Source organism: Scomber japonicus, chromosome 7 (assembly GCF_027409825.1).
Source record: "Scomber japonicus isolate fScoJap1 chromosome 7, fScoJap1.pri, whole genome shotgun sequence".
In the NCBI taxonomy this organism is placed as follows: Eukaryota; Metazoa; Chordata; class Actinopteri; order Scombriformes; family Scombridae; genus Scomber; species Scomber japonicus.
This window is the reverse complement of record NC_070584.1, coordinates 6,320,265-6,346,957: the sequence shown is the minus strand read 5'-3', so window position 1 is coordinate 6,346,957 and position 26,693 is coordinate 6,320,265. Positions and strand designations below refer to the sequence as shown.

The window sequence follows — 26,693 nt, the reverse complement described above, 5'->3', positions numbered from 1 at the left end:
CATGCCTTCACCAAAGAAAGATCAGGATTTCAGGATGAAAGAGGGACGACATACCTGCCAAAACAACATGAAGCCACCAAAAACCTGTCACATACACAAAACCAAGAAAATGACTATACCCAAGAATAATGATATCATGACCTGATGACTCCCACAATCCTGTACTGATAAATCCACTGCATACTACCTATACTATGCATTGAACACTATAGCACATAGACAAGTTAGTAACTAGCTGATGAAAGTATTGGAGCATTTATCAGCTTAAGAACCAGGCCAAATTATAGCTAGAGTGAGAGGGAAATAGCTGAAAGGTTTCATTTTTAGTGAGATTTGGTTTATTTAACCATGACCAAAACTTCACTGCAACCCTATCCAACAGTTGCGCAACCTAAACTTGAACTTTTATCCCACAAAACTACAGGGTTGCTTTCCAAAGTGTCATTTCAAAAATCATCAACTGCAACCCGCCCACCAGCAACCCTGCTGTTTGGAGAGAGTTATATGATAGGCCTGATCACTTCTGACAATACTGATAAAAAACAGACCATTTTATCTCTGTTCCTGAATTGACTGAAATTGACCAACATTTGTACAGCTGTACAGAATGTATTGTGGCTCACTTACAGACTCAGGATAACCCTACATTTATAACTCAACAGCTTAAATATTTGAGTGTTTAACTGTCAAATACAACCAAAAACATAAAAAGCAAATCTTACCCAGATCAATACTTAAACTACATGTATTAGACTTCCAAAAAGTACAGTAATATAATAAAAAATTGTAGCCTTATTGTTAATGCCAGTAACACAAAAAGATTAAATGCTGTTGACAGTAATTCCCAAAACTGTTGTTGAAGCAGGATGAAACCAGGAATGAAAAATCTGACCCTCTAAGCCAACAGACTTTTTCTTAAACCTTTAATGTGATCTTATGTAACTTTTGCTGGACAGCAGCAAAAGAGATCTCAAGTGATGATAATACGTTAACGGTAAATTCTAAAGTCAGCGAACTGACTCATTAATGCCAGTAACACAGCAACATCTGTGTAAGGTTTGCTGACATTAGTCACCAAAATCTAACCGGTCATACCAGCCTTGTTTTTAACCAATGGTAGTTCTGTGTGACAATGAATGTATTCTTATGTAAATAGAAAGTGGACCCAGGAGGAGGAGGAGGAAATACAAAGGGAAGATCTAACATTTCTAACAACTGCAGGGTCACTTTGCATTCCACTGGTCTACAATGTGAAGAACACAAAATCTAATCACAGAAAAAATCTATTATGAATCCAGAAGTTTTCCAAACATTAAAACTTGAACATGCTCCAAAAATGGACAGAGACAGTGTTCTGCTCTGCTTATTCTACACTGAGGATGTATGTAAACATGTCAGCATGTACTGTGCACAGTTGTACATTTGGGATCTTCATGGACATTAGCAGATGACAAGATTTATGTCATGCGGATCGTTGCAGCAGCACAAACAAGGAAAATAAATTAAGCTTTGGTCACAAGCATTGAATTTACATTATAGAGTATGTATGGCGGTTAACATCCCCATGTAAACTAAATGAATAAATAAAAAGAAAGACATTGTAAGGATGTTCAGTGTACAGAAAAAAAACATTCACAACCAAATACAGCCAGTGACCTTTTTTGAATATCATTCTTCGCTTCTCTCCCTTCATTCCCTACAATATCACCTCACCATGAATACTTAAAATGCCCAAAACCATGTTTAAAAATAATTGCTAGGGTTCAGAAATGTGACTAGCAACAGTTTGTAAAGAAGTGCTAAAAATGCAGACCTGTCATCACCTTTTGACCCAATTATAACACAACATTGTAAAACAGATTCATATATAAAGTGCTGCAACTTATATTGATATTGGAGGTCCTTCCTCCCTGCAGCTGTTAGACAGAAAAACAAGCACTGCTCCCAGTAGACCTCACACACACCTAACCTGGACTATTTCTCAAACTGCACTTTTTTCAATGTACATGTCTATGCAATAGAAGTATTTTGGATATACTACTACTTCAGTTCAACTGTGCAATATATTCACTTTAAAAATATTTTTTGTTTGTTTGTTTTATTGTTTGTGTACTTATTATTTATTGTTCTTTATTCTTTCTATTGATGTTCTTTCTATTTTTTCTTTCCACTTGCTGTAATAATGTAAATGTCCTCACTGTGGGACTAATAAAGGAATATCTTATCTTATCTTATCTTATCTTCTCTTCTCTTACCTTACCTTCCCTTATGTGCATGGCTTCATAATGACACTAGCAAACACACTTTTATGAACGCAGTTTAAACCGACTGCATTCTTACGGTCACCTGCTGATCCATTCAGCCTGCCTACACTGCTCTGTGCTATGTGATTAATGGTCTGAGACTGAGGCTCTCTCCGCAGTCCCAAACACCATGAAATAAAACCCTCAGATGAAACAACCACACAGATACAATGTATGTCAGGTGACCGTTAACAGCCCTGTTTTCAAGCCCTGTTTACCGGTTTGAGAAGCCGGGTAATGTGTCCTATTAAAGAAGATTAAATGTTTTTTAGCCTTTAGTGAAGTCATCCTGGATGACGGGAACTGAATAGTTCAAGATGACCAGTGTTTTTAATCCTGTCAGGATTTGTGGCAAATCCAAACAGTCTGAAAAACTAGTATCCTGGGAGGATGATGTCTGACGTCTGCTACTATTACTCACTGAAAATTGAATATATGTGACCATGAGAATAAAGTGGATCATGTAACAGTAGTGAGTTTATATCCAATCATGCCTGACACTATTCTGCTGCCATCATATATGAACCAGAATAAAAAAAGATGTGTCTTACTCATAAAATAATTTGCATATTCTGTTTAATTTAGCTCCATTTACTCTTACTGTATAAGCACTGATTCTTGTTATATTTAACCATTCTAACACCACATACAGGATGTACCATCATATTCATATTGAATGTACATTTGAGTCAGGCCCATGGAGAACAAAATCATATTATTGTAACAATAAAGTAAGAATATTTAGGGTATTTTTTTCAAGTATAAAAACCAAAAAGTTGTAAGTTATTCATCCATTTCCAACACCATTCACTTGTGTTTTGAGGAAACATCCTGCTGTGCTCCAGCTGCTGCTTCAGGTCACTCAGGAACAAGCAGTTGGTTTTATTTACTATGACTGATTATAATGCAAAATCTCAAACCAATCCCGAACTAAACATCATCTTGCTTTCATTTGTGAAAGAGAAAATACTGAGAGTGATCAAACCCAGTTGTTCAATGACCTTAAATGGGGCTACACCGATTTTACACACGAGATTCAGTTTACACATGATGAGGTCATCCTGTTTATCTCATCTTGGGCTTGTAGACTACAAATTTATAACAGAGAGTCTGTATTACGAGCTAGTGGTATCCAGATGCAAAATACTGGTGTTAACCAGGCAGAGAGGATTTGGTTAAAAAGGCTACTCAGCAGTATTATGGGAAATGTAGGAGCTTGACCCATGTTAGAAACTTAAAATCAGGATATCTCAACCTTTGCTGCTTAAATTTAGACCATTCCTTTTTCATGTATCTCAGTTCCCCAACTATATGGAAGTACATTACTACATCACTGGAATACCCCTTTAAACCTATGATACACACCCAATCATAGGTTATGTCAACTCATATACCCACAATTCCCCAGAATACTATAATTATCATTATCCTCAAACTTACACAACTATGTTTCTCTGTAATATACATTTGTGATCTTTCTTGACTTTATCATTATCACATGACTTCATGAAACTCTTGTATCTCGTGTATGATGGACTGTCCTTATCGGTTCTGTAGTTTATGCTACTATTGAGATGTTTTGTGTTGCATTGAATGGTATTCATAATATTGACTCAAACCTCACTGATATATATATATTTATTAATTTTTCTATGCTATGTCCTGTTTTATACAGCACACTGGATCGTTCTCCTTAATTGTAGGTTTGAACAACGAAAGAACCACAAACAACTTTTTACATTCCTATCATACAAGGCCTATGAACAGTGTGTGTGTGTGTGTGTGTATGGGATCTGCATTAATGACCGGCCCAAACATACGCAAACACAAACCAACTGTAGGAAAAGTCCATAAGTTTATTGTGGGTCTGGGTCAAAACACTGCAATTTCAGGCTGAATTTTTGGGGAAGTGTGTCTACAATGACGCACAAGTCAGCGATAATATTTCAATTTGATGGAATGGTGTAACCATAAAAACAAACAGTAGACCTATTTACTTTTATTAGTTTGGGAGAGAGAAGGAGGGAGCTTCCTCCTGTTCCAAGCTGATATACAGTGAGAGTAGAAGAAGTAACTATGAGCATGATAGTGATTTTATCTGCTGTTTGTAGAAGTATATATCTGCCTTGCCAGAAAAGTAAAAAGGATCAGTATCACGTTATAATGTGAAACTTTCATGTTATCTTTTTCTGGGACTGTCTCTCTACAGTCCTCTTGAGCCCTATTATCTTCAGTTACAGACTTCCTCTGCTGCCACATGTGGCTGTGAAGACTAATTGCTATCAAGTGAGTAATCTTTACATATGTGGACTGAAGTAGATGAAGTAGAAAACAGTTGTCCATTGAGTGCATATGCATAGTCAGATGGGTGATCTTACCGGATGAGGTCGAGCAGAGCATCAGCAGAACTCATGATAGGTTTGCCGCTGTCCTCAGAGTCCTCCTTCTGGGCGGCACCACCCGGGTGGATGATGGAGACCATGATGATTCCCACTACTACAGCCACAAAGGTGGTCCACAGGTAATAAGACACTGTGATCAGACCAAGCCGACTGGAGCACTTGGCATCGAGGGCTGCCAGTCCTGACATCAAACTGCAAGAGAAAACATGCATGTTAGACACAACTGTAAGTGGTGCGTTGATGTTATGGGAAACATACAAGCTGTCCTTAAGCAATACTTTTGTAACCATCTTTTAGTGTTATTTTCTTTCTTACTGCTGTCAGATAAAATGTTCTTTGAATATCCAACATGTCGACTTTTCTGCGTCTTTCTAACAATGCATTTTGAGAGTTTGGTAAGGCTAAGAGCTTGAATAATATTGCCAACCTATAGTGGAGTATGGAATCTTTTAATTTATTTGAAAACTTGATCTAACTTGTAAAACATGGTTTTCCCCTATACAGTAATGCCATATAATCTACAACAATGTGTTAGATTGTTGCTTTTTTAGATGTCAGATAAATAGATATCCCCCACGAGGTCTACTCCATCTTTGTCAGATATGTTCTGCGCCACCTTTAGGACAGAAAAATGAAAGCAGTTCAGACAAAGTGGGTAACTTCTGCAGTCTGAAAAGTGAAGTCAATGTGTGTGGCTTAAACCTGCATTCGTTCTAATGAACACCAGTGAGCAACTCCACTGGCTCCAAAAAGAAGTCAGATTGTATGGAAGTCTACAAACAAATTACCCTACTTTTCACTTGATCTATTACCCCAGTAAACATTTTCACTAGTTTCAAGTTTGGGATATTGTAATATGGGATAGGTGTTATATATATATATATATATATATATATATATATATATATGATACTTGATTTTGTCCATAATGCCCAACTCCAATAGCAACATTTAAATTGCTAAACTTGAGGCTTCAAAACCGCAGTTCAAAACCCAATAGGTGATGTCACCAATGGGTGACTACATCCATATTTTCTTTACAGTCTGTGGTTTAGTCCAACAGATGTACTCATCAATATCAGTCACCTTCAGGTAATGAAAGCAACAACTGTTGTAAACTGACAGTAACTTGCATCATTTTTTCTTTGAGGTGTGTGATGTTTAAGCATAGACACACCAGAAAGCTAAAATAAATGGAAAAAAATGCTGTGGCACCTGAATATCCAGTGAATGGTATATACTCAAATAGATGTGCAATGTTAATGTTAGCTTTTTAAGATTGTCAAGGATTTCTATACTAAACAGCTATGAACTGGGCATAACACGAGGAAGATAGCCAAGTATGATGAACTGGTCAGTAGTCTGAAAGCTATCTGCATGCCTATCAAGGTTGGTTGTAGGGGGTTTACTGAACAATCTTTCTTTAAAGTCCGTGTAAAGTAAGAATAAATATGTGTTCTGAGTTTGACATACCACAGAAAAGTGTGTTGTTAACCACCCTGCCGAATTTGAATGATTAAAAAAATCGCTAAATATATGAAATTAGGTTTCAAAGTTGTGTAAAAATCAGCCTTTTTCTCTGCTCCCAAATGCTGTGGGAGTGCCCGCCAAGTTCGCTGAAACCCCGCCCCCTAACAAGTGTCACCTGTCAATCAAAGTCACCACCTCTGCCAGAAACATGGACGCTACATCTCAGAGCTTTCTGTTGCTAACTCAGCTGCTAGCTCAGCGGCTAACTTGGCTGCTAGCTCAGTGGCTAACTCAGCTAACTGGCTAACTGTAGTAGTAGTGTGCGCTGAATGTATTTATACCTCTACAGCAGCAGGGGCAGGTTTATGCCAGTCACTGCCGATTTTCAGACCTGCCCACTAAATCCTGAACATAGAAATCTTGAAACACAGTTTGTGAAGCCTAGCTCCACAATTCAAATCTAAATGTTTGAAATGCTTTTTACGCCTTTTTTAGAAATACATTTATGACCTATTTAATGTGTTTAGAAGAAAATGTCTGAATTCACTTTACACAGTCTTTAAGACCTCAGAACTCTAAAAGAAAAAAAGAAAGTATTATTTGAGTCTGGAGAAGTAGTGCCATCTACAAAATCACAGAAGCAGCTGAGAAGGCCTCCAGGACAGGAGGGGGAGGCAGAAACCCACTTGAACATGAGTTATGATCTAATCAACCATTGGCTGGGTCGCCTCAGGGAAGGTGTATGACATTGAAAGACCCAAAACTCCCCAAACTCCCAATGATCCCACGAACTTCACTGAAAACATGTTCAAGAGCATCACAAGATCTATTTTTCATCCATTAATTTATGATTGATTGCAGCTCTCTAGATGATTACCACTCTTTGTCTGTGGTCATTCACATTCCTGTTGATGCTTGAGGTCATTTCAACTTTTAAATAATTGTGGCACTTCAGTTATACACAGGGTGCCTCATCAGTCTGCTAATGCCCTCAATTAATGCTATTGTGTGCAGGTTAGAGAGCTGTAACCCTCTACAGGGGTACTGGCTTTTTTAGTCTGCACCGCGTTGTGTTTGTTCTCATTCATACGATCTATTTCACATTGTGTTTTAATGTGTGAGATAAAGTAGAATGATTTGGAAGCATTATACTCATGTCTGCATGTAACCTTTTTTTTAACCACCACTAACAACTGGAACATAGACAACATTTTAATCACAGCCAGGCTGGCATCACATCAGGGTTAGTGATCAATGCTCTTAATCCCCCACTTTCATTCATCATTCAGGGAGAGAATGGAAACACAAACACACACACACACACGCACACACATTCATACACACAGTTATCCTCAAAGCAGCTGTGTTGTATGAGTGATAGTGTCTGACAACATGATGAGACCTATATCAGTTAATTGAGAGTTGTGATAATAGGGTTCAGTGTATACAAATGCCTGACAGTTTATTATGACACTCTCATTGGTGCTGGCACATTTGTTTTGTATGATTGATCACCCTATGAGGTAGCTGAGCCAGAGCATCAAGGAAGTAGATGGAAGGGAGACTCAGAAACTCAGCATGATCATTTCCTTTCGCTCTCCCTAAACAAACAACTGTCCCCTTAAATAGGCCCTCCAATCTGTCTAGGCTCAACTATATTTCTCTCAGTGGTATACCTTGTCTTATACAGACAACATGTATATGACAATATCAGTTAATAACACAGAGCATCTTGAGCACAGTCCTCACCATAAGTCAATGTAAGAGGAAACAACTAACCCAATGATTTAACTAAATACTATAAATGCCCCATGCTTAGTGTAACCCAGTGAGATCTGATGATGTCACCCTGTGTATAAATACAGGAAATCATTGGATGCTGATTCCTTGCATCTCCTGTAAGCATGGTGCATATCGTAAGTAACACAATAAGCTTATATATAACTTCTTCCTAATAGTCTTGATTAAACCAGAAATGCAGATGCAAATATAACAAACCTATGTTAGTAGGTGAGAACAATGCTACAAATGATGACATCATACTGGCTAAACCAGGCATGTCCAAATTATTATTGAGTTAAGCCAGTTTATTTTGAGTGTTCTTTTTGTTGTTACGCCGGACTGAATAAATCAGTTTTTACTCATTCAAACGAATGAAACAACCTACCACCTTCCTTGTCACTTGAGCTACACTACATCACACTGCTCCTTTTAGGGAAAACAGGAGGCATTCTGATAGTGTTGCTATAGCAGCCGAGGTCAGATATGTGTTTGCCTGTTTTCCTGAGCGGAGTAGAGAACTGTCATCAGAGGATTGATATTGTATTGGATGGAGGGCAAAGGTCCTGAGTGGCATCTAAGCACTGTATTGTCTGTAGACCAGTAGACTAAATTCTGTATATTGTATATGTGTTTGATCTGCAAATATTTGGGCATGGCTCAACCTGTGGCATTATCTGTGTGGTTTAAAGTCTACCCCTGAAGGACAGAAACTTTAGAATTGAAGGGGAGCATCAGAACATAACATGTACTGATCATTCTTTCACTTCTCCTTGATGAAGTAAATAAAACATTTCAACACAAGACATCCTTGACTCCTGTCTACTCTCTCCACTGATGTATGGGCTGCTTAATTAAAAATCTCTCACAGGGTTCATGTGGCTGCAGGTTTTCCATTTCAACCAAGCAGAAGCACACCTGGCTTGACTCATTTAATCAATTCATCTCAGTCTTCAGACAACTGATTTGTCCAATCGTGTGTTCTTGATTGGTTGGAACTAAAACCTGCAGGCTCTCGGCCCATTAACGATTGGTTTGGACATGTCTGGTCCAAACAAACAAATGGCAAGTATGGAAAGAAATGTGTCAAAGTGTAAGGGATAAGGCCTCACCCATTTTGTTACAACCCTCATGAGTCAGAATTAGATGGTTGTCATTATGTCATATCAAGAGAGTAATCTTTACTAAAGGCCCATTTACTTTACTTTACTTTACTTCACTTTACTTTACTTTACTTTACTTTACTTTACTTTACTTTACTGAAACATGGTGAAATTGTTGGTTGTCAGTCCAAATCTTTGGTTGTCAATCAGAAACGGTGCACACAGTTTCTCCAAAACATACATGGCACACACGGATTCTGGCAGGCTTCAGATTGATTTCATTTCAGTCTGACATATTTTATTAGAGCTGTCTCACACACTGTGACATGCAGTCACTGTTGTCACGCAGTTTAAAGGCGCCTTATGTGAACCTGCTGTTGTTTTTTGACCTCTTAATAAAATCGTGCAAGAGAGAGTTTGACTAGTCGTAAAGATTCTTTCTCAATTTTAGGTGCAAATAAAACTCCTTCAGAGCAATAACTCTGAAGCACATGGGTTTGCATCACTACACTGGTTTATTTGGACTTCAATAAATACACAGATGAGTGGTGAGCTCCAGATTCCTTCCCATTTAGGAAAGTGGGGCTGCATGTTGGACTTTCATTATGAGAGGATGGTTCCTATCTTATTACAATAATCATAGACATCCACACAAGCTATAATCATAAATCTGATAGAGGTACATGGATATTAACAAATCTGTTATTAAAGAAATCTGTCACACATTAAGATTCCCCTCTTCAATTATGCAAACTGTCAAAGCTTTTATTTTTCTAAAAATCTATGGTCCGCTTCACAGAGAATCTAATGTGGTCCACACAGAGGCATCTTGGCGAGCATGATGAGGCAGTGCTGTTAGCCCTTCACATAGCAGGGGGAAAAGCATTGCCTCATTCCAATTAATTTGAAACATTTACATGCCAGTTAGAATTTGTTCAGAAGGCAACAGCCTTAAATGAAATGGTGACTCTATAGTGTGCAGCATTCTACATCAGTTTAGTGATAAAAATACATTAGTTTGGATACTTGGATGCATGAAAATGGACATTCACTGATATATGTATATCTTCTGTCTTGTCATGTTTGACTTAGAAATGTTCCCAATTTTTCAAGGCTGTCTTAAAACCACAGTCAGTGAAAGAGAATTCCTTTGCTGTAATCATTCCCCCTGTTCATATAAAGTCAATGGAAGAGATGGAGGACAAAATCCACAGTGTGTCCAAGCAGTCATCTAAAAGTAGTAGTAGAAGTATAGTAACAAAAAGAGGGACTTTGGCACTGAAAAGATTGTAGTGTTGAATGATATCTACTTGATTTGACTCATTTGGACTGAAGCTTCATTTTAGCTTCAGATCAAATTAAATACATTTTTGCACAGAAGGAGGACTGTGGATTTTGTCCTCCATCACTTACCTTGAAAGCACATTTGTAAGGGATCTTTTGATAGTAGGTATGGACAGGAGGAATGATTACAACAAGAAAAACAGACTTGAAAACGTGTGAAACTGTTTTCACTGACTCTAAGCATACTATTTCCAGCCCACCTTGCTGTGATCCAACAGAAGATACACCAACAGTGGATACAATACAATGTCTCATAGAATTCATCACTGAAAACGTCTGATTTGTTAAACCAAGGGGTGACCAGGTTCAAGCTGTGAGGATTATAATGAAAAGCCCTCAGAGTGCAGAGGACAGACATCAGTACCTGGACACAACGAGTGGGAGAATCAGCATCTTCAGCATCCTCATTAGCAGCTCTCCGGGAAACTGGAAGTATTTCACCTCCTGTCAAGAAACAAGAAGCAGAAAGGATGGTCAGAAATATTTTGAGGGAGAGCATTTGAGTCGGTGAATAGAATCTTTATGCTATTTTAAAAAATAATGAAGAGGAAAAAGGCATGTCTGGGCATCCTAACAATGCCAACAACAATTAAAAATGATGATACTGTAATAGCTGAATAAGTTCTTAAAGAGTCTCTGTGCACATGTAAATAGAAGGTACCCCATTCCAAGGATGTGTATGAGTCTAATAGAATAATAGAAGAGTACTTTACACTGCATTATATAACTTATATCACTGTATAACAATATCATATAATTCTGTATTATTATTGTGCTTTTGTGTATCATATACTGTATCATAGCATTCCCTTATTAATATTGTGTTATTACTGTATACTGTGTGTACATTACATATACTGCATCTAAACTGCATAAAAAATATATACTATTGTATACATATACTTATTCATACCTATATTAATATAATGTATGCTGTATATATAATTCACACTATGGTCCATATTACATTATTTATTTATGTAGACTAATGTATTCTAATATACAGTATAGAGAGATTTTTTAGGTCACTTCTCTAATATCTTCAATGTTTTATTACTTTTTCATTTTTTATTTAATTCATTGAGTTCTTTATCTGTCCTTGCCTCTCAGCCTGTCTCTGTGCAACTCATACATATGAGTTTCCCTTTGAGAATCAATAAAGTCTTATCTTAAACTAACACACTTTACAGAAAAAGTTAATTAAGTTTTATTCAGGGACAGAATACAACACACAAACACACACACACACACACACACACACACACGCACACACACACGTACACACACACACGCACACACACACACACACACACACGCACACACACACACACACACACACACACGCACACTCACACACACAGTTTATACACACTGTTAAAGCAACTACTTTCTTAATCGTTCAACATTTTCTTGATAACACAGTAAGGTTTTTATGCTTAATTTGTGAAGTTACAGCAGAGCAGTTTCCTTACTATATTTTTCATAGTGGTCTGTATTTATTTATGCAGAAACTGTGATTGTCAGCTAAGGCTGCTTGTGTTTTACTAATGCAGGTAGAAGCTGTTAAAAGCAACAACATGGAGCTTTTTTCTTTTTTTTAAATAGCACTAGATACACAGCCTTTGGGGATACAGCACAACTATTTCACCCCATTTCATAAGAGTTTTGCTTTATATATGTTTTATTAAAGAAAATGCATGAAACCCATGACCAAAATAGTCTATCATTCTGTGAAAGTAAATCATTCTCATTTTTTGCTAAGGTCCCCCTAGATTCCTCTCCCCTGGTGGTCACCAGACCCTACTTTGAGAACCACTGTCTTACTGTAGCTTGTTGATATTGCCACTCTCTACTGGAAGGAAAAACATGTTTGCTTAGATTATTTAAAGCTGCAATATTACATTTATTTGCCAAGGCACCACAGTTCTTTTATTTGGAATTACATTCCTATCCACCTGACAAATACAATTCCAATATTTGCAACCCTCTTCTTTAGCTCCTGGGAGAAAAAAAATGTAATTTGGAGGACTTGTTGAATAATGATTTTGCACTGCCTTATGACAGTGAGACCTTCCAGAGTCTTCTAATTTTGTGCTACAGGAGAGGACAAGATATTGTAGCTTTGGTCTACATAGATCAAGTTTTGAAAACACTGGATCCAACATTCCAAATAATGAAACTGGACCCTAACCCTAAACATTAATATCTTTCAAAACCCACAATCCATAGGGTTGGGGAAGAAGGAAACTTCTTAATTGTGAAAATGACCATTCATTCTCAGTGGGACATTAATGTTTGTACCAAATTCCATGATGATCCATCTAATAGTTTCTGACACATTTCACACACAAAAAAACGCAAAAATGTCAATGATGGTGGTGCTAGAGGAAAAGTCAGGAGACAAGGAATCATCATTTGAAAAACATGGATGTCTGGACAAAATTTAATGCCATTCCATCTTTTACATGTTGCAATATTTAAATGGATAGGGGAAAAAAAGGTCAGCAAGTGGTGGAAAAATCAGGGAATCATGAGAGTTGTTGGAATTAATCCTCTGAGAAGCATAAATGTCTGTACATAGCTATCCATCCAATAGTTGCTGAAATATTTAAGTCTGGACTGAAGATTATGGTCTGACTGACATTGCGATCCCTAAAAAATGTACTTTGAAATGATTCACGCCATTGAAATGTGTAATTACTCAAATTGTATGATAGATCGTTATTTTGTGACATTTTTACTATTAGAAATATAAGGATAAGGATAAAGATAAATTTATTGATCCCACAGTGGGGAAAATTCATTGCTACAGAAGCTCAAAATATAGTGATATAGAAAAAAACAAAAAACAAATGTATACAACAATAAAATTAAAAACTAAATAAAATGACCCTAAAATGTTACCCCTGCAACATCTCAGAGATGCTGTCTTAAAGAAAAACTATTATGCTTGATTCTGGATAGTAGATAAGCTGAGTTTTCTTATCTTCATCTTGTCCCTTCCTGCTGACTTTGAGGCATCCCCAAAGCAAGACGACAAGTCACTGTTGTGAAATTTAGACTTTGTTGTTTATTTCAATCACATCCCTCTGCTTTTCAACAGGCTTTGTGCTTTGCCAGAGACCAGTGATGTTTTTTTGGCAAGTGATGCAAATTACTTCACAAGAAGGTTGAAGAACGTACAAAATAGATAGGTAACAACTAATTACAAAGTGGAGGGAAGTCATGAAATTGCATAGATAGAACACTGATAATGTTTTTTCCAAGGCTAAAGAGTTTTGTGTGACAGTTTGGCACAAATCTGAGGATCTCACAGGGTTTTTGTGTGTTTGCCTCAGTGTCCACAGGGCTTAACGGTGGCCTCTTTCCAAAGCAGCAGTGGACAGCTGTTCTCTATCAGCTGTGCTGCTCTATCCCCTGCAGCCAGACTTTGTATCTCCACTCTGTCAAAATGAACTTGGCAGCATATCAAGAGTTTTGAAAAAGCTTCTTTACTCTCAAGTTATCGCTGTGGTCACGGTTTGCTTTAAGGGATCTGCAACAGGAGCGGGTGTTTGGAAATCTCTGGCTTTAAAATGTAAATGTTCTTCACACACTTGCCAACAGAGCGTGCACAGATGGAGATGGGCTGACAGTTTACATACAGTGTGACTGAAAGTGCCACATAAACACTCATACACACTTTATTATTCTCCAAAGTGTGAGTAGATTAGCAGTATGGTGTGTGGGCTCATGTTTGTTTGTTTGTCATTTCTTTCTGCCCTCTATTAAAGTAGATGAAGATGTGGGTGTTCAAACATTTTAATCAACAATGACTGAATAGAAGAGAATGCTCAAAAGGTCAGAATCCTTTCTTTTATTACTTTTAACCATGTTATTCATGGAATTACTGTTGAACGTTCAATGGTTTAAGTACAAAGATACAAACAACTGTCAAGCTAATAAAACGTGTTTAATCAGTGTTGTGCTTAATCATCCTTAATGATTTCAGTGTCTTCATACACTTACACCCAGCTGCACTGGGAGTAAGTGTTTTTGTAAGCTTGAAATATTAAAGTTCTTGAGTGTTTCATAATTTAATGACTAATGTTGAGTCATAACTAATGTGTCTATATTATAAATGAAGAATTTTCAAATGTCAAGAAAATATAAAATTTAAAACAGTAAAAAACATTCACATATTTCCTGGTAGAGTTTCAGTTTGACATTTCAGAGAAAAGTTTATTTTAATTCAATCAATTTTGCAATCATGTTTAATTGGGCCTGAGTTTCTTTCCACTTGGATTTGCTTCTGTTACTTTATTTTTGTCTTTCTTTGGATATTTTGAAGGACACAAAATGCCACATCATTAAGGAACAGGAAAATACCATGTTGAACAGATTTCAGATATTTTCACCTATCTGTAAATGTTTCAAAGTTATATCTTTGTAGTCAGGGTTTTACAAATACACATTTTCCAGACAGTGTTGTGCCTGGATTGGCTGGAAAAAACATGGTAAAACAACCCAGTCTAAAATGTGGCATCTGTACACTGTTTTACTTTTACACAAAAAGGCCATTGATGTCACATAATCTGACATGCTGAATCAAGTCAAACATTAAAAAAATACATCAAATGAGTCACTGATATGATCCTGGCAGACAGCTTCAAGCACCATATGTCCACCAAAATTGAACAGGTTGCTACAACCCTCATATATCCCAAACTACAGAATACAGGGCTTCAGTACCCTCAAAGATAGCTGGCTCAAAACAACCCTGCACAGATTGCTCACACTTATGGAAACAGTAATTGCTCCTCCATCAACGAGACTATGAAATAATGGAAGGAACTGGACTTGACAAGAGGGCTGGCATATTCATCCGAATTTAGTCACTGTTTTGGAAGTTACAAGTATGAGTCCACACTAAACTATCTACATTTGTAAAGGCATTTTTTTTCTCCATTATGGCCCTCAGTCAAGACTAAAACAGTGTTTTTCTCCCCAACTTTAGAGTCTCTTAATCTCATACTGTAGTGTGTACAAGGAAAATAGAGCTTTGTAGAAATGCTGTCATGTCAAGGACAAAGCAGATGGTGGCAGTAGCACAGCATTTCATTGTTTTGACATTGTTATTTCATTGGAAGAGGAAGAAGAAGAACCACAACACAACTTTGTCTACTTTATCTAGTAATGATAACTAGATTTAAATGTAGCTATCTCTCTCTGAACTGATGTAATCTGATTGCAATAAACAAAATGTCAAAAAGCCACCATGAGAATGCAAATAGTACACTGTTTCTTCTTCTTCAATTACTAACATTGCCATCCTCTGCACATGCCCAATCTTTTCATCCAATTAACTCCTCACTTGGTGGGTGAATTGTCCAATTTGGTGCAATTTGGACACATCCCTTGTGTCTATGCAAGAGACAAGGGATGACACAAGTGAGAGAAATGGACACTTTGACCATGTGTCTAGACAAAAAGTTTATGTTAGCAGCACATTTAACAGATCAGCAGCAAGTGACCAAACAGGAGGCATTCAGGTACATTTCTAAGAGTAGGCCACCAATATTGTTAGTATACTCATTCATACCTCACATCAGCTGTATTCATTTTCTATGAGTTGAAGTAGCAAACAGAGGACAAGTAGCCTGTTCCAAACAGGCATGTTTTGAGGGAGTACTGCACTAGTAGGAGAAGAATTACCCATTTTGGAGTTTTAGTGTGGATATAGGTATTTGCAAAAATGACCTGTAACGCCTGCTGTAGATGGCATTGTAGAATTTAGCTGGCTTAATGTAGATGTAGCCTAAGTCTCAAGTCTATGAAATCAGACCTAAGACTCACAATTCCCCAGTCAAGTCCAAAACTTTGCATTTTGAGTTTTAAGTCATCATGGAATTAAAAACAGCAGCAACATTAGACTAACTTTTCAGATAGCCTTTGATCAATGACAGAAAGCTAATATTACACATTGCTAACCTTGTCCAGGGTTCCTTGATTTCAATTTTGAAAGGGTAACTACATATGTTAGCTCCTAGCTAACTTTAGCTTAAATTATAGCTCACCAAAATGCATTAATATTAGCCTTAGCCTACCATTCTTTCTGTAATATTCTGTACATTTTGTTCAGCTAATGGTGTTTATATTTGTATGTGATAATCCTAGGTATTATCTTTTGTCAGACTTTAAGTCTTTCCTTCCTGCTCTTGTATGATCGGCAGCTGTCAGATTGATTTAAAACATGCGTGATGCTCTGTCTACTTTTTAACAATATCATTTTTAATGTTTGGGCTTTGAGAGGATATGAAACTAGTCTAAATCGAAGGGGCTAAAGCCCAAGTGAGGTCACAGGTCATTAGTATCAGAGGCAGAGTCAAGTTGTCATCCTTGATCAATTTGCTATACACTGCTGAAGAGGGATGAGCAAGAGGTAACCACCATAGCTGACCACCATGGCACCAAGGCCAGTTATCTTATGATTAATAAACATAAAAAGTAGGTATTGTATGCAGATGATGGAAGTGAGTGTGAGGGTAGATGACAGGGGAGATGGGAGGATGGTGCATTGAGGGGCTGCAGGGTGAGGAGGGTGCATAATGACAGCTAAAGAGCTTTTCTGTTGGGCATTAAGCAGAGAGAGCTTAGTTTGCTGTATAAGAGCAGGATCAGCACTCACATACAACCAGAGAACCAGAGGTTTGTCTCTGCTCTGCTCATCTTGCACTCATGTGAATGGCTCGGTGTGTACTTGCCAGCATGTGTGAGTGTGTTAGTGGTGCATGGGGCAAGTCCAGCTGTTTCTAAAGGACCAGTCAACAGGGCAGCTGCAGTTTGACAGGTTGTACCAACCAAGTGTAACACAATATGAAACAGTACAATATAACAAAACAGCATCAGTGTTACAAGATATCAATTTATCTTGCTTACAGCGAGACTAGCCCTACATAACTTTAGAAGGGAAAATGTTTTTTTTCCTCTTACAAATTAAAAACTATACGCATTAAAATAGAACTTTTTGTTATGAGTTTTTCATATGAGACTACATAACGCTTGCTAACAGTGACCACTCTGACTACAAGTGACACACAGGTAAATGATAAAATGCAGTGCAACAACAACAGTTTGGGAATCATAAAGTTAGTGATCTGAATGTTAGTAACAGCAATATATATCTTAGGTTTGCCAACATTAGCAAACATTAGTCACCATAAGCTACTGTAAGTGGTCACACCAGATCAAGTAAAGCTGTATTAAATTAAGCAAGAATATGTTTATTGCTTTTCAAACCAACTTTTCATTTCTAAAAGGAAGAATTAATTATTTTTGAAGATAAGTAATATAAGTAAATGTTGCATAGTTTTTGCAGAATGTAATGTAATGTAATGTTTGTTGTTAGTCACACTAGCAGTATGGGTACAAGGACGGTCATATCAATCATTTATTTTGTGCATCACTTGGTCTATAAACCTTTGTACAGAAAGGTTAATTCCTCATGGCTTTGGTTATCACCTGACCCTGGTTCAGGTTCAAGGAAAAAACAAGAACAACTGCAGTACTGAATGGATTGACATTATATTTGGTACAAATATTCATACACAATGAATTGTAATTATTGTGGTGATCCTTTGACATTTCATTTAGCATCAACAGCATGGGATGTTTTTATTTTTCCCACTACAACAAGATTATTGATTAACCCATCATCAGACAAGACACAAGGATGACAGACTGAATAAAGAATAAACTACTGTCAGACACAACCATCTTACCAAAATGTTAACTCATTTCACCTCAAAATATAATTTGTTATATATTGAATCATCTGGGGGGGAAAAAAACCCTGATTATTATTATTACTTTAGGAAAGTTACAGGTAATTTGCATATCATGTAAAACAAAAATATAAACTTTTCTTTAATACAAATTGCAGCTTTTATCCCAGGCACACAATCCTGGATAGTGTGTAATACTTTAAATTAGGACCGATTGCAAACATAACCTTGATAAATAGTTCCAACTATTAAAACTGAATAGGTGGGTGCTTGTAACTGTGGTCCCCCAGGACCCCAATACATTGGTATTTTTAAAAAGCACTTATTAAAACAGAAACTGAAAACAAGATGAACTGATTAACAAAGTCATTAAAAATGGTAATAATAGGATAAAGCACCTGTGAGATATGACAAAAAGTGTACCTCTGGGCTCTGTTGGTATACCCAGTCGGTAGGATTAAAGTTAATGACATTTTCACTGAGCTCAGCTGTTCTTTGTGTTTAGTACTAACAACAAATGTTAGCAAACTAAACTAAAATGGTGAACATGGAAAACACAACCTGCCATACTTCATCATTTTAACATTGTTGTTACCTTTAGCACCACTATGCTAAAGTGCAGCTTTACAGAGCAGGGTGGATGAGGAGTCTTCAGTTGTCAGTGGTGGTCTGGCTTAAGTCAGTAATATGTGTTATAAATCTCTATCAGACTTGATATATCCCATGCAGTACCACAAACAGAGATCCAGGTATTCAGTCTACAGAGGTAAACAGTTATTCAACCACAGCATGACATTATGTGATAGAGTAGTGGAAGCAAGGTTGAGAGGAGAGGTGATGATTAATGTCAGTAAAGAGCACAACAGATGTGATGCTTGCTTTGATCATGTGAAAGAAAAGTATAGGGAAGGTCAGAAGGAACTAGATAAAACATATGACAGGATGTTGAGAGAGGAGGTGTGCTATTGTGTGAGGAAGTGCTATAGAAGTATGTAAGAGTGGTGCAGGGTAGATATGAGAGCAGCATGGAAGGTAGGATGACATCAAGGATCGACTCTGAACCCCTGTTTTGTTTGCCATGGTGACAGACAGATTGATTGGCAAGAGCAGGCAGGAGACTATGACGTTCATAGACAACTCTCACTATAGACATTACATCTGTAGGCAGAGTAGGGAGCAGGTTGAGGAGAGCCTGGAGAGGGGGAGGACTGGAGAGATGATGAATGAAAGTCAGTAAGGGCAAGATGGATTACATGTGCATGAATGGGAGGGAGGACTGCACAACGGTGACAATGCAAGAAGTAGAGGAGATGAAGGTAGATGAGCTTAAAGGCCCCATGAAATGAGAAATAGTTTTCATCCAGTTGTAATCTTGTTATATGTCAAATCTACACTTCGTCGTTTGTGGGTCGTAGTATCTAACAGAGCAATATGGAGAGAGATAGGAAAGGCTGTGTGTTCCGAAACAATGAGGTCTCTCAAATTCATCTCTCCCTTATCCTCCTGATCTGACAGTAGGTGAGGGAGGTGTGTGCGGACCCAACAGTCCTCTGTATAGCTCTGTGTCTCTTGGTCTAATGCTTAGGATTTGATCTAAATCCCTGTTGTGACTGTACACCACTCAAATATTCTGTTGCACTGGAAAATGTGTCACAGTAGAGAAGCTAAAAACACTCTTAACTTCTATTTTGTACTTGGGGTCACCTGTTCAAAGTAACGGGGAGTACAGGAGAGAGGTGAAAAAGAGAGTGCAGGCAAGATGGAGAAAAGCATCAAGAGTGACAGAATGGTAGAGTGAAAGGGTCAGATTTACAATGGCACATTTAGACCAGCTATGTTGAATGATCTGGAGTCGGTGGCACAAAAAGAAAGAGAGGTAGAGCCGGATGTGGCAGAATTGAAGATGCTAAAATTGTAGTTGAGAGTGATGAGGATGGATTAGCAAGATTGGGCAAGATTGAGATGGTTTGGACATGTGCTGAGGAGAGGTGATGGTTAAATTGGGAGAAGGATGCTGAAGATGGAGCTGCCAGACAAGAGGAAAAAAGATGGAAGGAAGTTTATGATATGGTGAAGGAAGAGAGATGGTGGTTGGCATGACAGAGGAACATGCAGAGAACAGGAGGAGATGGAAATGGATGGCATGCTGTGGTGACCCCCTGATAGGAACAACTGAAAAAGGAATACAATCTTTTGAATCAATGCATCTTTCGGGGACTATTAGTACTATTGTGTTGTTCTCAGTCTGGGCTTTATCCACATCACAAAATAACACACAGTAAATGCTGTCAATGCTTTAAATAGTGGTTTGACATCATGCTGACCTAAATTGCTTTTTCCCCACAACAAAACTCATGCAGCTACCAACATTACTGCAGTCCTCCACTGTGTAATGTGCTTTTCAGACTTCTTCACAGAAATTTGACAAACATTGCTTTCTAACTCCATGACAACTGAGCAAACCAGAGACCTGGAAACAGGTTTTTTTCTTTTCGCTGGGACTTGGTGGGCACTTTATTATTTTGAGGGGAACAAATGAACATGGTTGTGCTCTGACCTTAAGAGCAGAGAGAGAGTTTGTCCTTCTGGACTGAGAAGAATTTGGATTCAAAGTATCCTTGGTCTACATGTAAACTCTGCAAACAAGCCTCACACAACACATAGCTTCCCTATGAGCATTAACAATAAATAAAGCATATCCTTCAATAATGTATCCTATTATAAACATGTACTATGCAGGACTTTCTTAAAAAAACAATGTATAGACTCATACAAACGTAATCCCTCTCAGTCATCACTTATGACCCACTAGAAATGTGTGAAGTTGTATTATCTTCAGAGACTCTGCATATATTTTCTGATTATTTGGTGTGAGGTGAGGACTCGTAGCGTAGCGACCAGGTTACATCTCTCTTCTGCTGTTACATCTCTCTTCTGCTCCATCCTGCTATCTGTCTCTTTGTCATGGATGTATAAAGTGCAGCAGGTCGATGTGTCTGTTTGATGAAACACTTTTTTTCACACAAAATCCAGCAATGTGGCACCTTCTTGTAGGGTTGTGTGGAAGTCTTGGTGTGTTTACTTGTGCTTTGGAACGTAACTGCCATGAAAATCAGAAAATAAAGTTCTTTATTCTTGCCAGCACTGTTTGCTCTCTTTATTCACTCTCTAGTTTAATTGACAACCAACACTTTCTCTCATTGGGCCAGTATATCTTTAAAAACTCAACTTGAATTTACATTTCTCTCTTTGAAACACATATAAGATGTATTAAACTATTCAAACTGTCATTAGAACAGCAGCCCAAAGGAATCTCTCCTATAGAGAAACTGTAGTGGAGGTAGTTTGGGTTTGCTGATGCCTGCCACTCTCATGCAGCCTACATTCATATAATAGCACAAACAAATGTATTGTAGTTGCTGAAGGACGAAAAAAATGGAATCTCTTGTACAAGTTTTAACTCTGTTGTGCATGGCAGCAGTCTTCTATTAAAGATAATGGTCAAAAGTGTTGGACACAACAGAGAGACTTTCCTCTTCAGCAGATGAATGTGAAAAGGGCCTTCTAGCCTCAAACACTGTACATACCTGATTCTGTACAGTGAAATTCAAGCATCAAACTGAAGGAACAATATCTAAAACACAATTTTGAGTGGAGGGGAGGAGGAAAGCATTCAGCACTGTAAACATTGTGCTCTGTTATTGGTGCTCCTTGTCACAAGGAATGAAAGAACATGAACACGACAAATGAATGACAATGGTCTGCTATTCAGTAGTGAGAATAAGAGAAATATAAGTTCTCTAAGTCAAGAATGTGTGTTGCTCTATATCTCAAAGTAAATAAAAGAAAATAAACACTGATGATCACATATAATGTATGTGCTATGGTGAAATCTCATGCTAAACTAACAATCAAAACCTACAGTATACAGTATATATCTATGGCAGGACTGCGATGGGTTATCCTTAGGGCTGGGTATTGTTTCTAAAATGATGATACCAGTACCAATCTAAGTACCCTTAAAGTGATACCGATACCAATTTAGTTCTTCATACCCATTACACATTTTGTGCTCTTGCTTTTATCAGTGTAACAGGCATGTAGAGTAGACATTAGAGCGTTTAGGTGGCATCTTGGCTGCTGAACTGCTAAGCTGCTAACTCAAATTCACAACGACTTCACCACCATAGACAGGTTGTAGCTGCTGTGGCAGTGGGCCAATCACATGTCACATTATATCAAAATAGGCTGTGAGCAAGTCCATACAAATAGTCCTATTTTCTAGCTCTGGGTGCAAAAAGGATCGATTGCAGGTATCGTTTGACGGCAGACGTTTCGATACTACTTAGTATCGATTTATTTCCTTCGATACCTTAAAGGTATCGAGTACCGATACTCACCCCAAGTTAATCTTGAGTAATGTATAAGTTTAAATGACCTGAAAGCCACAATAACACCTGTTCAGTTTTACATGATTTTACAGTGTCTCTATCTTAGTCAGCTATCTTAGTGCTGTATGTAATAAAGAAATAGCTTAGTAATTAGCTTAGTAATTAGCTTTATGTTATGAAGGCGAAGTAGTCAATACTTCATACCCCATCAACTAGAGACTAATGCTAGTGGAGCATATATATAACTCCAGCACTGTAAGCCAGAGGAGAGGTAGCTGGAGACAGACTTTTCATTTATTCCAACACACACCCCACACACACACACACACACACACACACACACACACACACACACACACACACACACACACACACACACAGGATCTTACCTACAGTATGTACTTTTGGCATATTTACATAGACTTACATTAGTTTTTTTTACCCTAAATTTAACTACTGACCCAATTATCAGGGTTATACCAATTGGGACACAGCTTTTGTCCCCAATTGCTGTCCCCAATCAACTGGTGTTAAGTCTGGTTTGTGTCCCTGAAAGTGGCTTAAGTCATTATATTCCACCCCTCTGACACACACATCTGTCTTTACAAAACAAACCCAACAACAACACTGAACCAGTTACTTTGGTTAGTAAATTACACACTGATTTCATTAGTCTCAAACAGGCAGGCTGTGATTAATGGAGTTAACATTGTCTAAATCAAAAGCCTGCATGCTCTCAAACACTTTCCTCTGATTTTTTTCATGTTAATCAGTCAGTGACAGTCATCAACCAGCCAGTTATGTGGACAAGTGATTTGGCACAGGTGTAAACTGGAGCAAGGGCCTATATATATTGCTGTCCTTTCTGTTAATTAATTCTGTTAACAGTCTACTAAAGCCAGCAATATATGTAGAAGACCCTGCTCTGCTCCGTATATAGGCTCTTTCCTTGTATTGGATATAAAGGTCAAAGGAACAAGCTTGTGATTGGAGGGAGAAAAGCACTTGTTCATGTCGCATTACCACCAATGAGGTACCATTACATTTCAGTATTCCATCATAGTTATTCAATATAAACTATATAAATTGATGTCTTCTTGTTGATTTACTCACTTCACACGTCTGTCTCATTCTTTGTCCAATTTGCTGCTGATGGTGTGATTCTGCAGATCCTCCTAATACTATAATCCAGACTTATGTCATAGATTTATCCATACATTTACACTCAGTGTGTTCATGTGTGTTTACGTAAGTTTGAATGACTTCCAATTTAAATTACATTGACTTTTTCTATTTAAGGGTAATCCTTTAACTTTTTTTGGTACTACAGTACAGTCGTCTAATTTCTCCTCAGAGATGAGTCACATCTGATTTGATCTCACTTTACTAATGCTGCACATGCACTTACACACACTAGCACACATCCACACACACACACACACACACACATACACACACACACTCAAACAGATTGCCTGTACTTTAAGGTCTTAGCTCTAAACTACCAAGGGCTCTGGGTCTCCATTGTCTGAAAACACATAGGTCTGTGCCTCCTGTGTTACCTTGTAATGCGTCACACTGACATGCACTCTTATTTGATGTACAATTAGAGAAAGCATTTGTTTGATTGGATTGTAATCCTCCATTGTGAGAGTAAAGGAGCCACAGTCTATTTTTAGGCCTATTTAAGAATATGACAGCTTTAGTCAGAGGGGTGATGGGAAAGAAAAGGCTACATTTTGTTTATGGGGCCCCTCCGTAAAGCTGCTCGGCGGCTGTATCTAGAGCACTGTGCTGAAGTTACGCCCGTCTATTTACTGTCAGCTTGTGGGCTTGTTTTTGGCCTGGATCTGTATATGTGTATGTTTTCTACCTATCAATCAAAAGCACCCCACACCTCTTTAAGACCCAAATTGCCCCAAGTGATGTCACTTGAGGAAATATCAGTTGGAGCTGAAGATTCCAAATTTTGAAAATGAAAAGAATCTGTGGGTTTGACAGATCTCTGTAGCCCACTCCTCAACTCTGCTTGAGTCTAGCTTATTGAGGCTGCATTAGCTGCTACTAGCATAACACACAGAATCTCTGACTGAACTGTCAGTGGTTGAGTGGCAATTTGGGTAATGTAGGCATGCAGGTTTTGACAACAAATATGATGCTTACATTACAAAAGACGACACTCTGGCTCTGCTGCTTCGATTCCTCTTTAATTGTCATTCCTACAATGTTACACGGGTGCAATGCTAAATCTGTGAATACTTTTTGCATTTCCATTGTTGTAGCTTTAGGGTTGGAAAGATAACCTTGTTTAACACTATCTGACACTATTACACTATAAGTATCTTAGTAAGATGTTCCAAAAGTATGAAAAGGTAACGTATCTCAAATTTCCTGGCAAGGAGGACAAAGTTCTGTCTTACTAAGGTGTTGGGCCACCATGTGCCACCAGATCAGCTTCAATGCTCCTTTGGCATTGATTCTACAAGTCCCTGAACTCTACTGGAGGGATGAACACCATTCTGCCAAAAGATATTCCCTCATTTGGTGTTTTTATGATGGTGGTGGTCCAAAACCGGTTCGGTTTGGTTGAAATCGTGGTAGCTGTGATGGCCATAGCATATGATGTCATCCAACCATTTAGTGACCCTATGGATGGAGGAATAGTCATCCATCTAAATAGAAATGTTTCATTATTGGATAAAGGTGATCCGTCAGAATAACTTTGTACTGATTTGTAGTGACCCTTCTCTCTAAAAGGATAAGTATACCCAAACCATGCCAGTATGGTGTTATGCCTAACAGCATAACACCAGAGCCACTGGATACCCTCACTGTAAGGGTCAAACATTCAGACCAGTACCAGTTTTTCCTTTAATTTGTCACCTGTTTCTATATGTCATGCCTGATTGTTTCAACACTGTGAAACTATATGATATTTACAATTAAATTAAAAAATCATACCTAGTAATCCACGTTTCAGTATCATATATTTGGTATCTTTGAACACTTTGGGATGAAGTTATAAAGGTTTAAACAACATTTGGTTGCACTGTGTGGGATTATGATGACTGGCCCATCAGCAGGTTGCTGCCTGTTAAGGGTTTAACCTATTTCCAACCAATCAGGCTTCCATTACTGTTGTTGTGTTTTCCCAAGCTTTCAGGCAGCTCTATTGCTTACCCATGCCACTGCAGTATGAAAATCAACAAGCAGAAACTCAAAGCTTATTTGATTGAGGTAATTCATTTCTGCTTTTATTGTTGTCCAAGGTGTGTGACTGTTACAGATGGATGTGGTAAGCATTGATTTACCAGTAACCTATATCAAGAGAGAACGCTGCATTTACTGCATTTTTATCTATGATTTCACATTGATAATATGCCTTATATCAGCATAACCTCTGTGTGGGTGTTTGCATCTTTTCACAGTTTCATTAATACTTGAATTACTGTTGATCACTTTGCAATAAACTACCATTGTATCTTTTATGTTTTAAGTGTTTTTTCCATCTTCCAGTCTTCATGGTAAGAGAATCAGATGTTATCCCATACCATCTAATGTTAGATAGTCTAGACTGACTATTAGAGTAATGGGGGAAACATTGTCTCCCAAACACCATCTTCTGCCTGCTTGACGTCACAGTGGGTTAAGGGGGAGGAGACAGACTGACCTGTTCTGTGAGGCGCCGTGTCCTCAGGAAGAATCCTAAAAGACACCCAATGACCACAGCCATCACCGACATGATGAGGAGTCCATTCTGCTTGCAGACATTCTTCACCCTCACCCACACTGCGTCCAAAGCCACGGCCATTGTGTGTCACCTGTCCTGCGTCCTATCAGCAACCCATAAATATACCCAACCCCAGAGCCTAAAATCCAGGTGTGATGATGGGAAACAACAGGCAAGAAAAGAGTAAATGAAGTAAAAAAAACAAGAACAAAAAAACCCCAAAAACTCCAGAATTAGATGTGATGCTGTGTGAAATATCCAATCATCTGTAGCGTTTTTATAGCACCTTCTGGCTCAGCATCCCTCTCGTCCTCTCGCTGCAGCTATCTGCACTAAGCTAAGAAGATCCTCTCACTTTCCAGGCATCCCCTCCCACCCTGCTCCACCCATCAGCGGCCCTGTGTGTGC

The 26,693-nt window shown here is 38.1% G+C and overlaps 1 protein-coding gene across 2 annotated transcripts in view; it reads right to left on the bottom strand.

The window, feature by feature from the left end:
- Positions 1–26,366, bottom strand: part of slc1a7b (solute carrier family 1 member 7b) — a 38,575-nt gene extending 12,209 nt beyond the window's left edge. The window contains exons 1-3 of one of the 2 annotated variants that reach the window (XM_053321797.1): positions 26,226–26,366; positions 10,766–10,845; positions 4,682–4,897 (exon numbers count right to left, since the gene is read on the bottom strand). In XM_053321797.1, coding sequence (XP_053177772.1) covers positions 4,682–4,897; positions 10,766–10,845; positions 26,226–26,366 — 437 coding nt within the window. The remainder of the gene's footprint in view (positions 1–4,681; positions 4,898–10,765; positions 10,846–26,225) is intronic. The other variant, XM_053321798.1, reaches the window with a different exon arrangement.
- Positions 26,367–26,693: the final 327 nt, after the last annotated feature.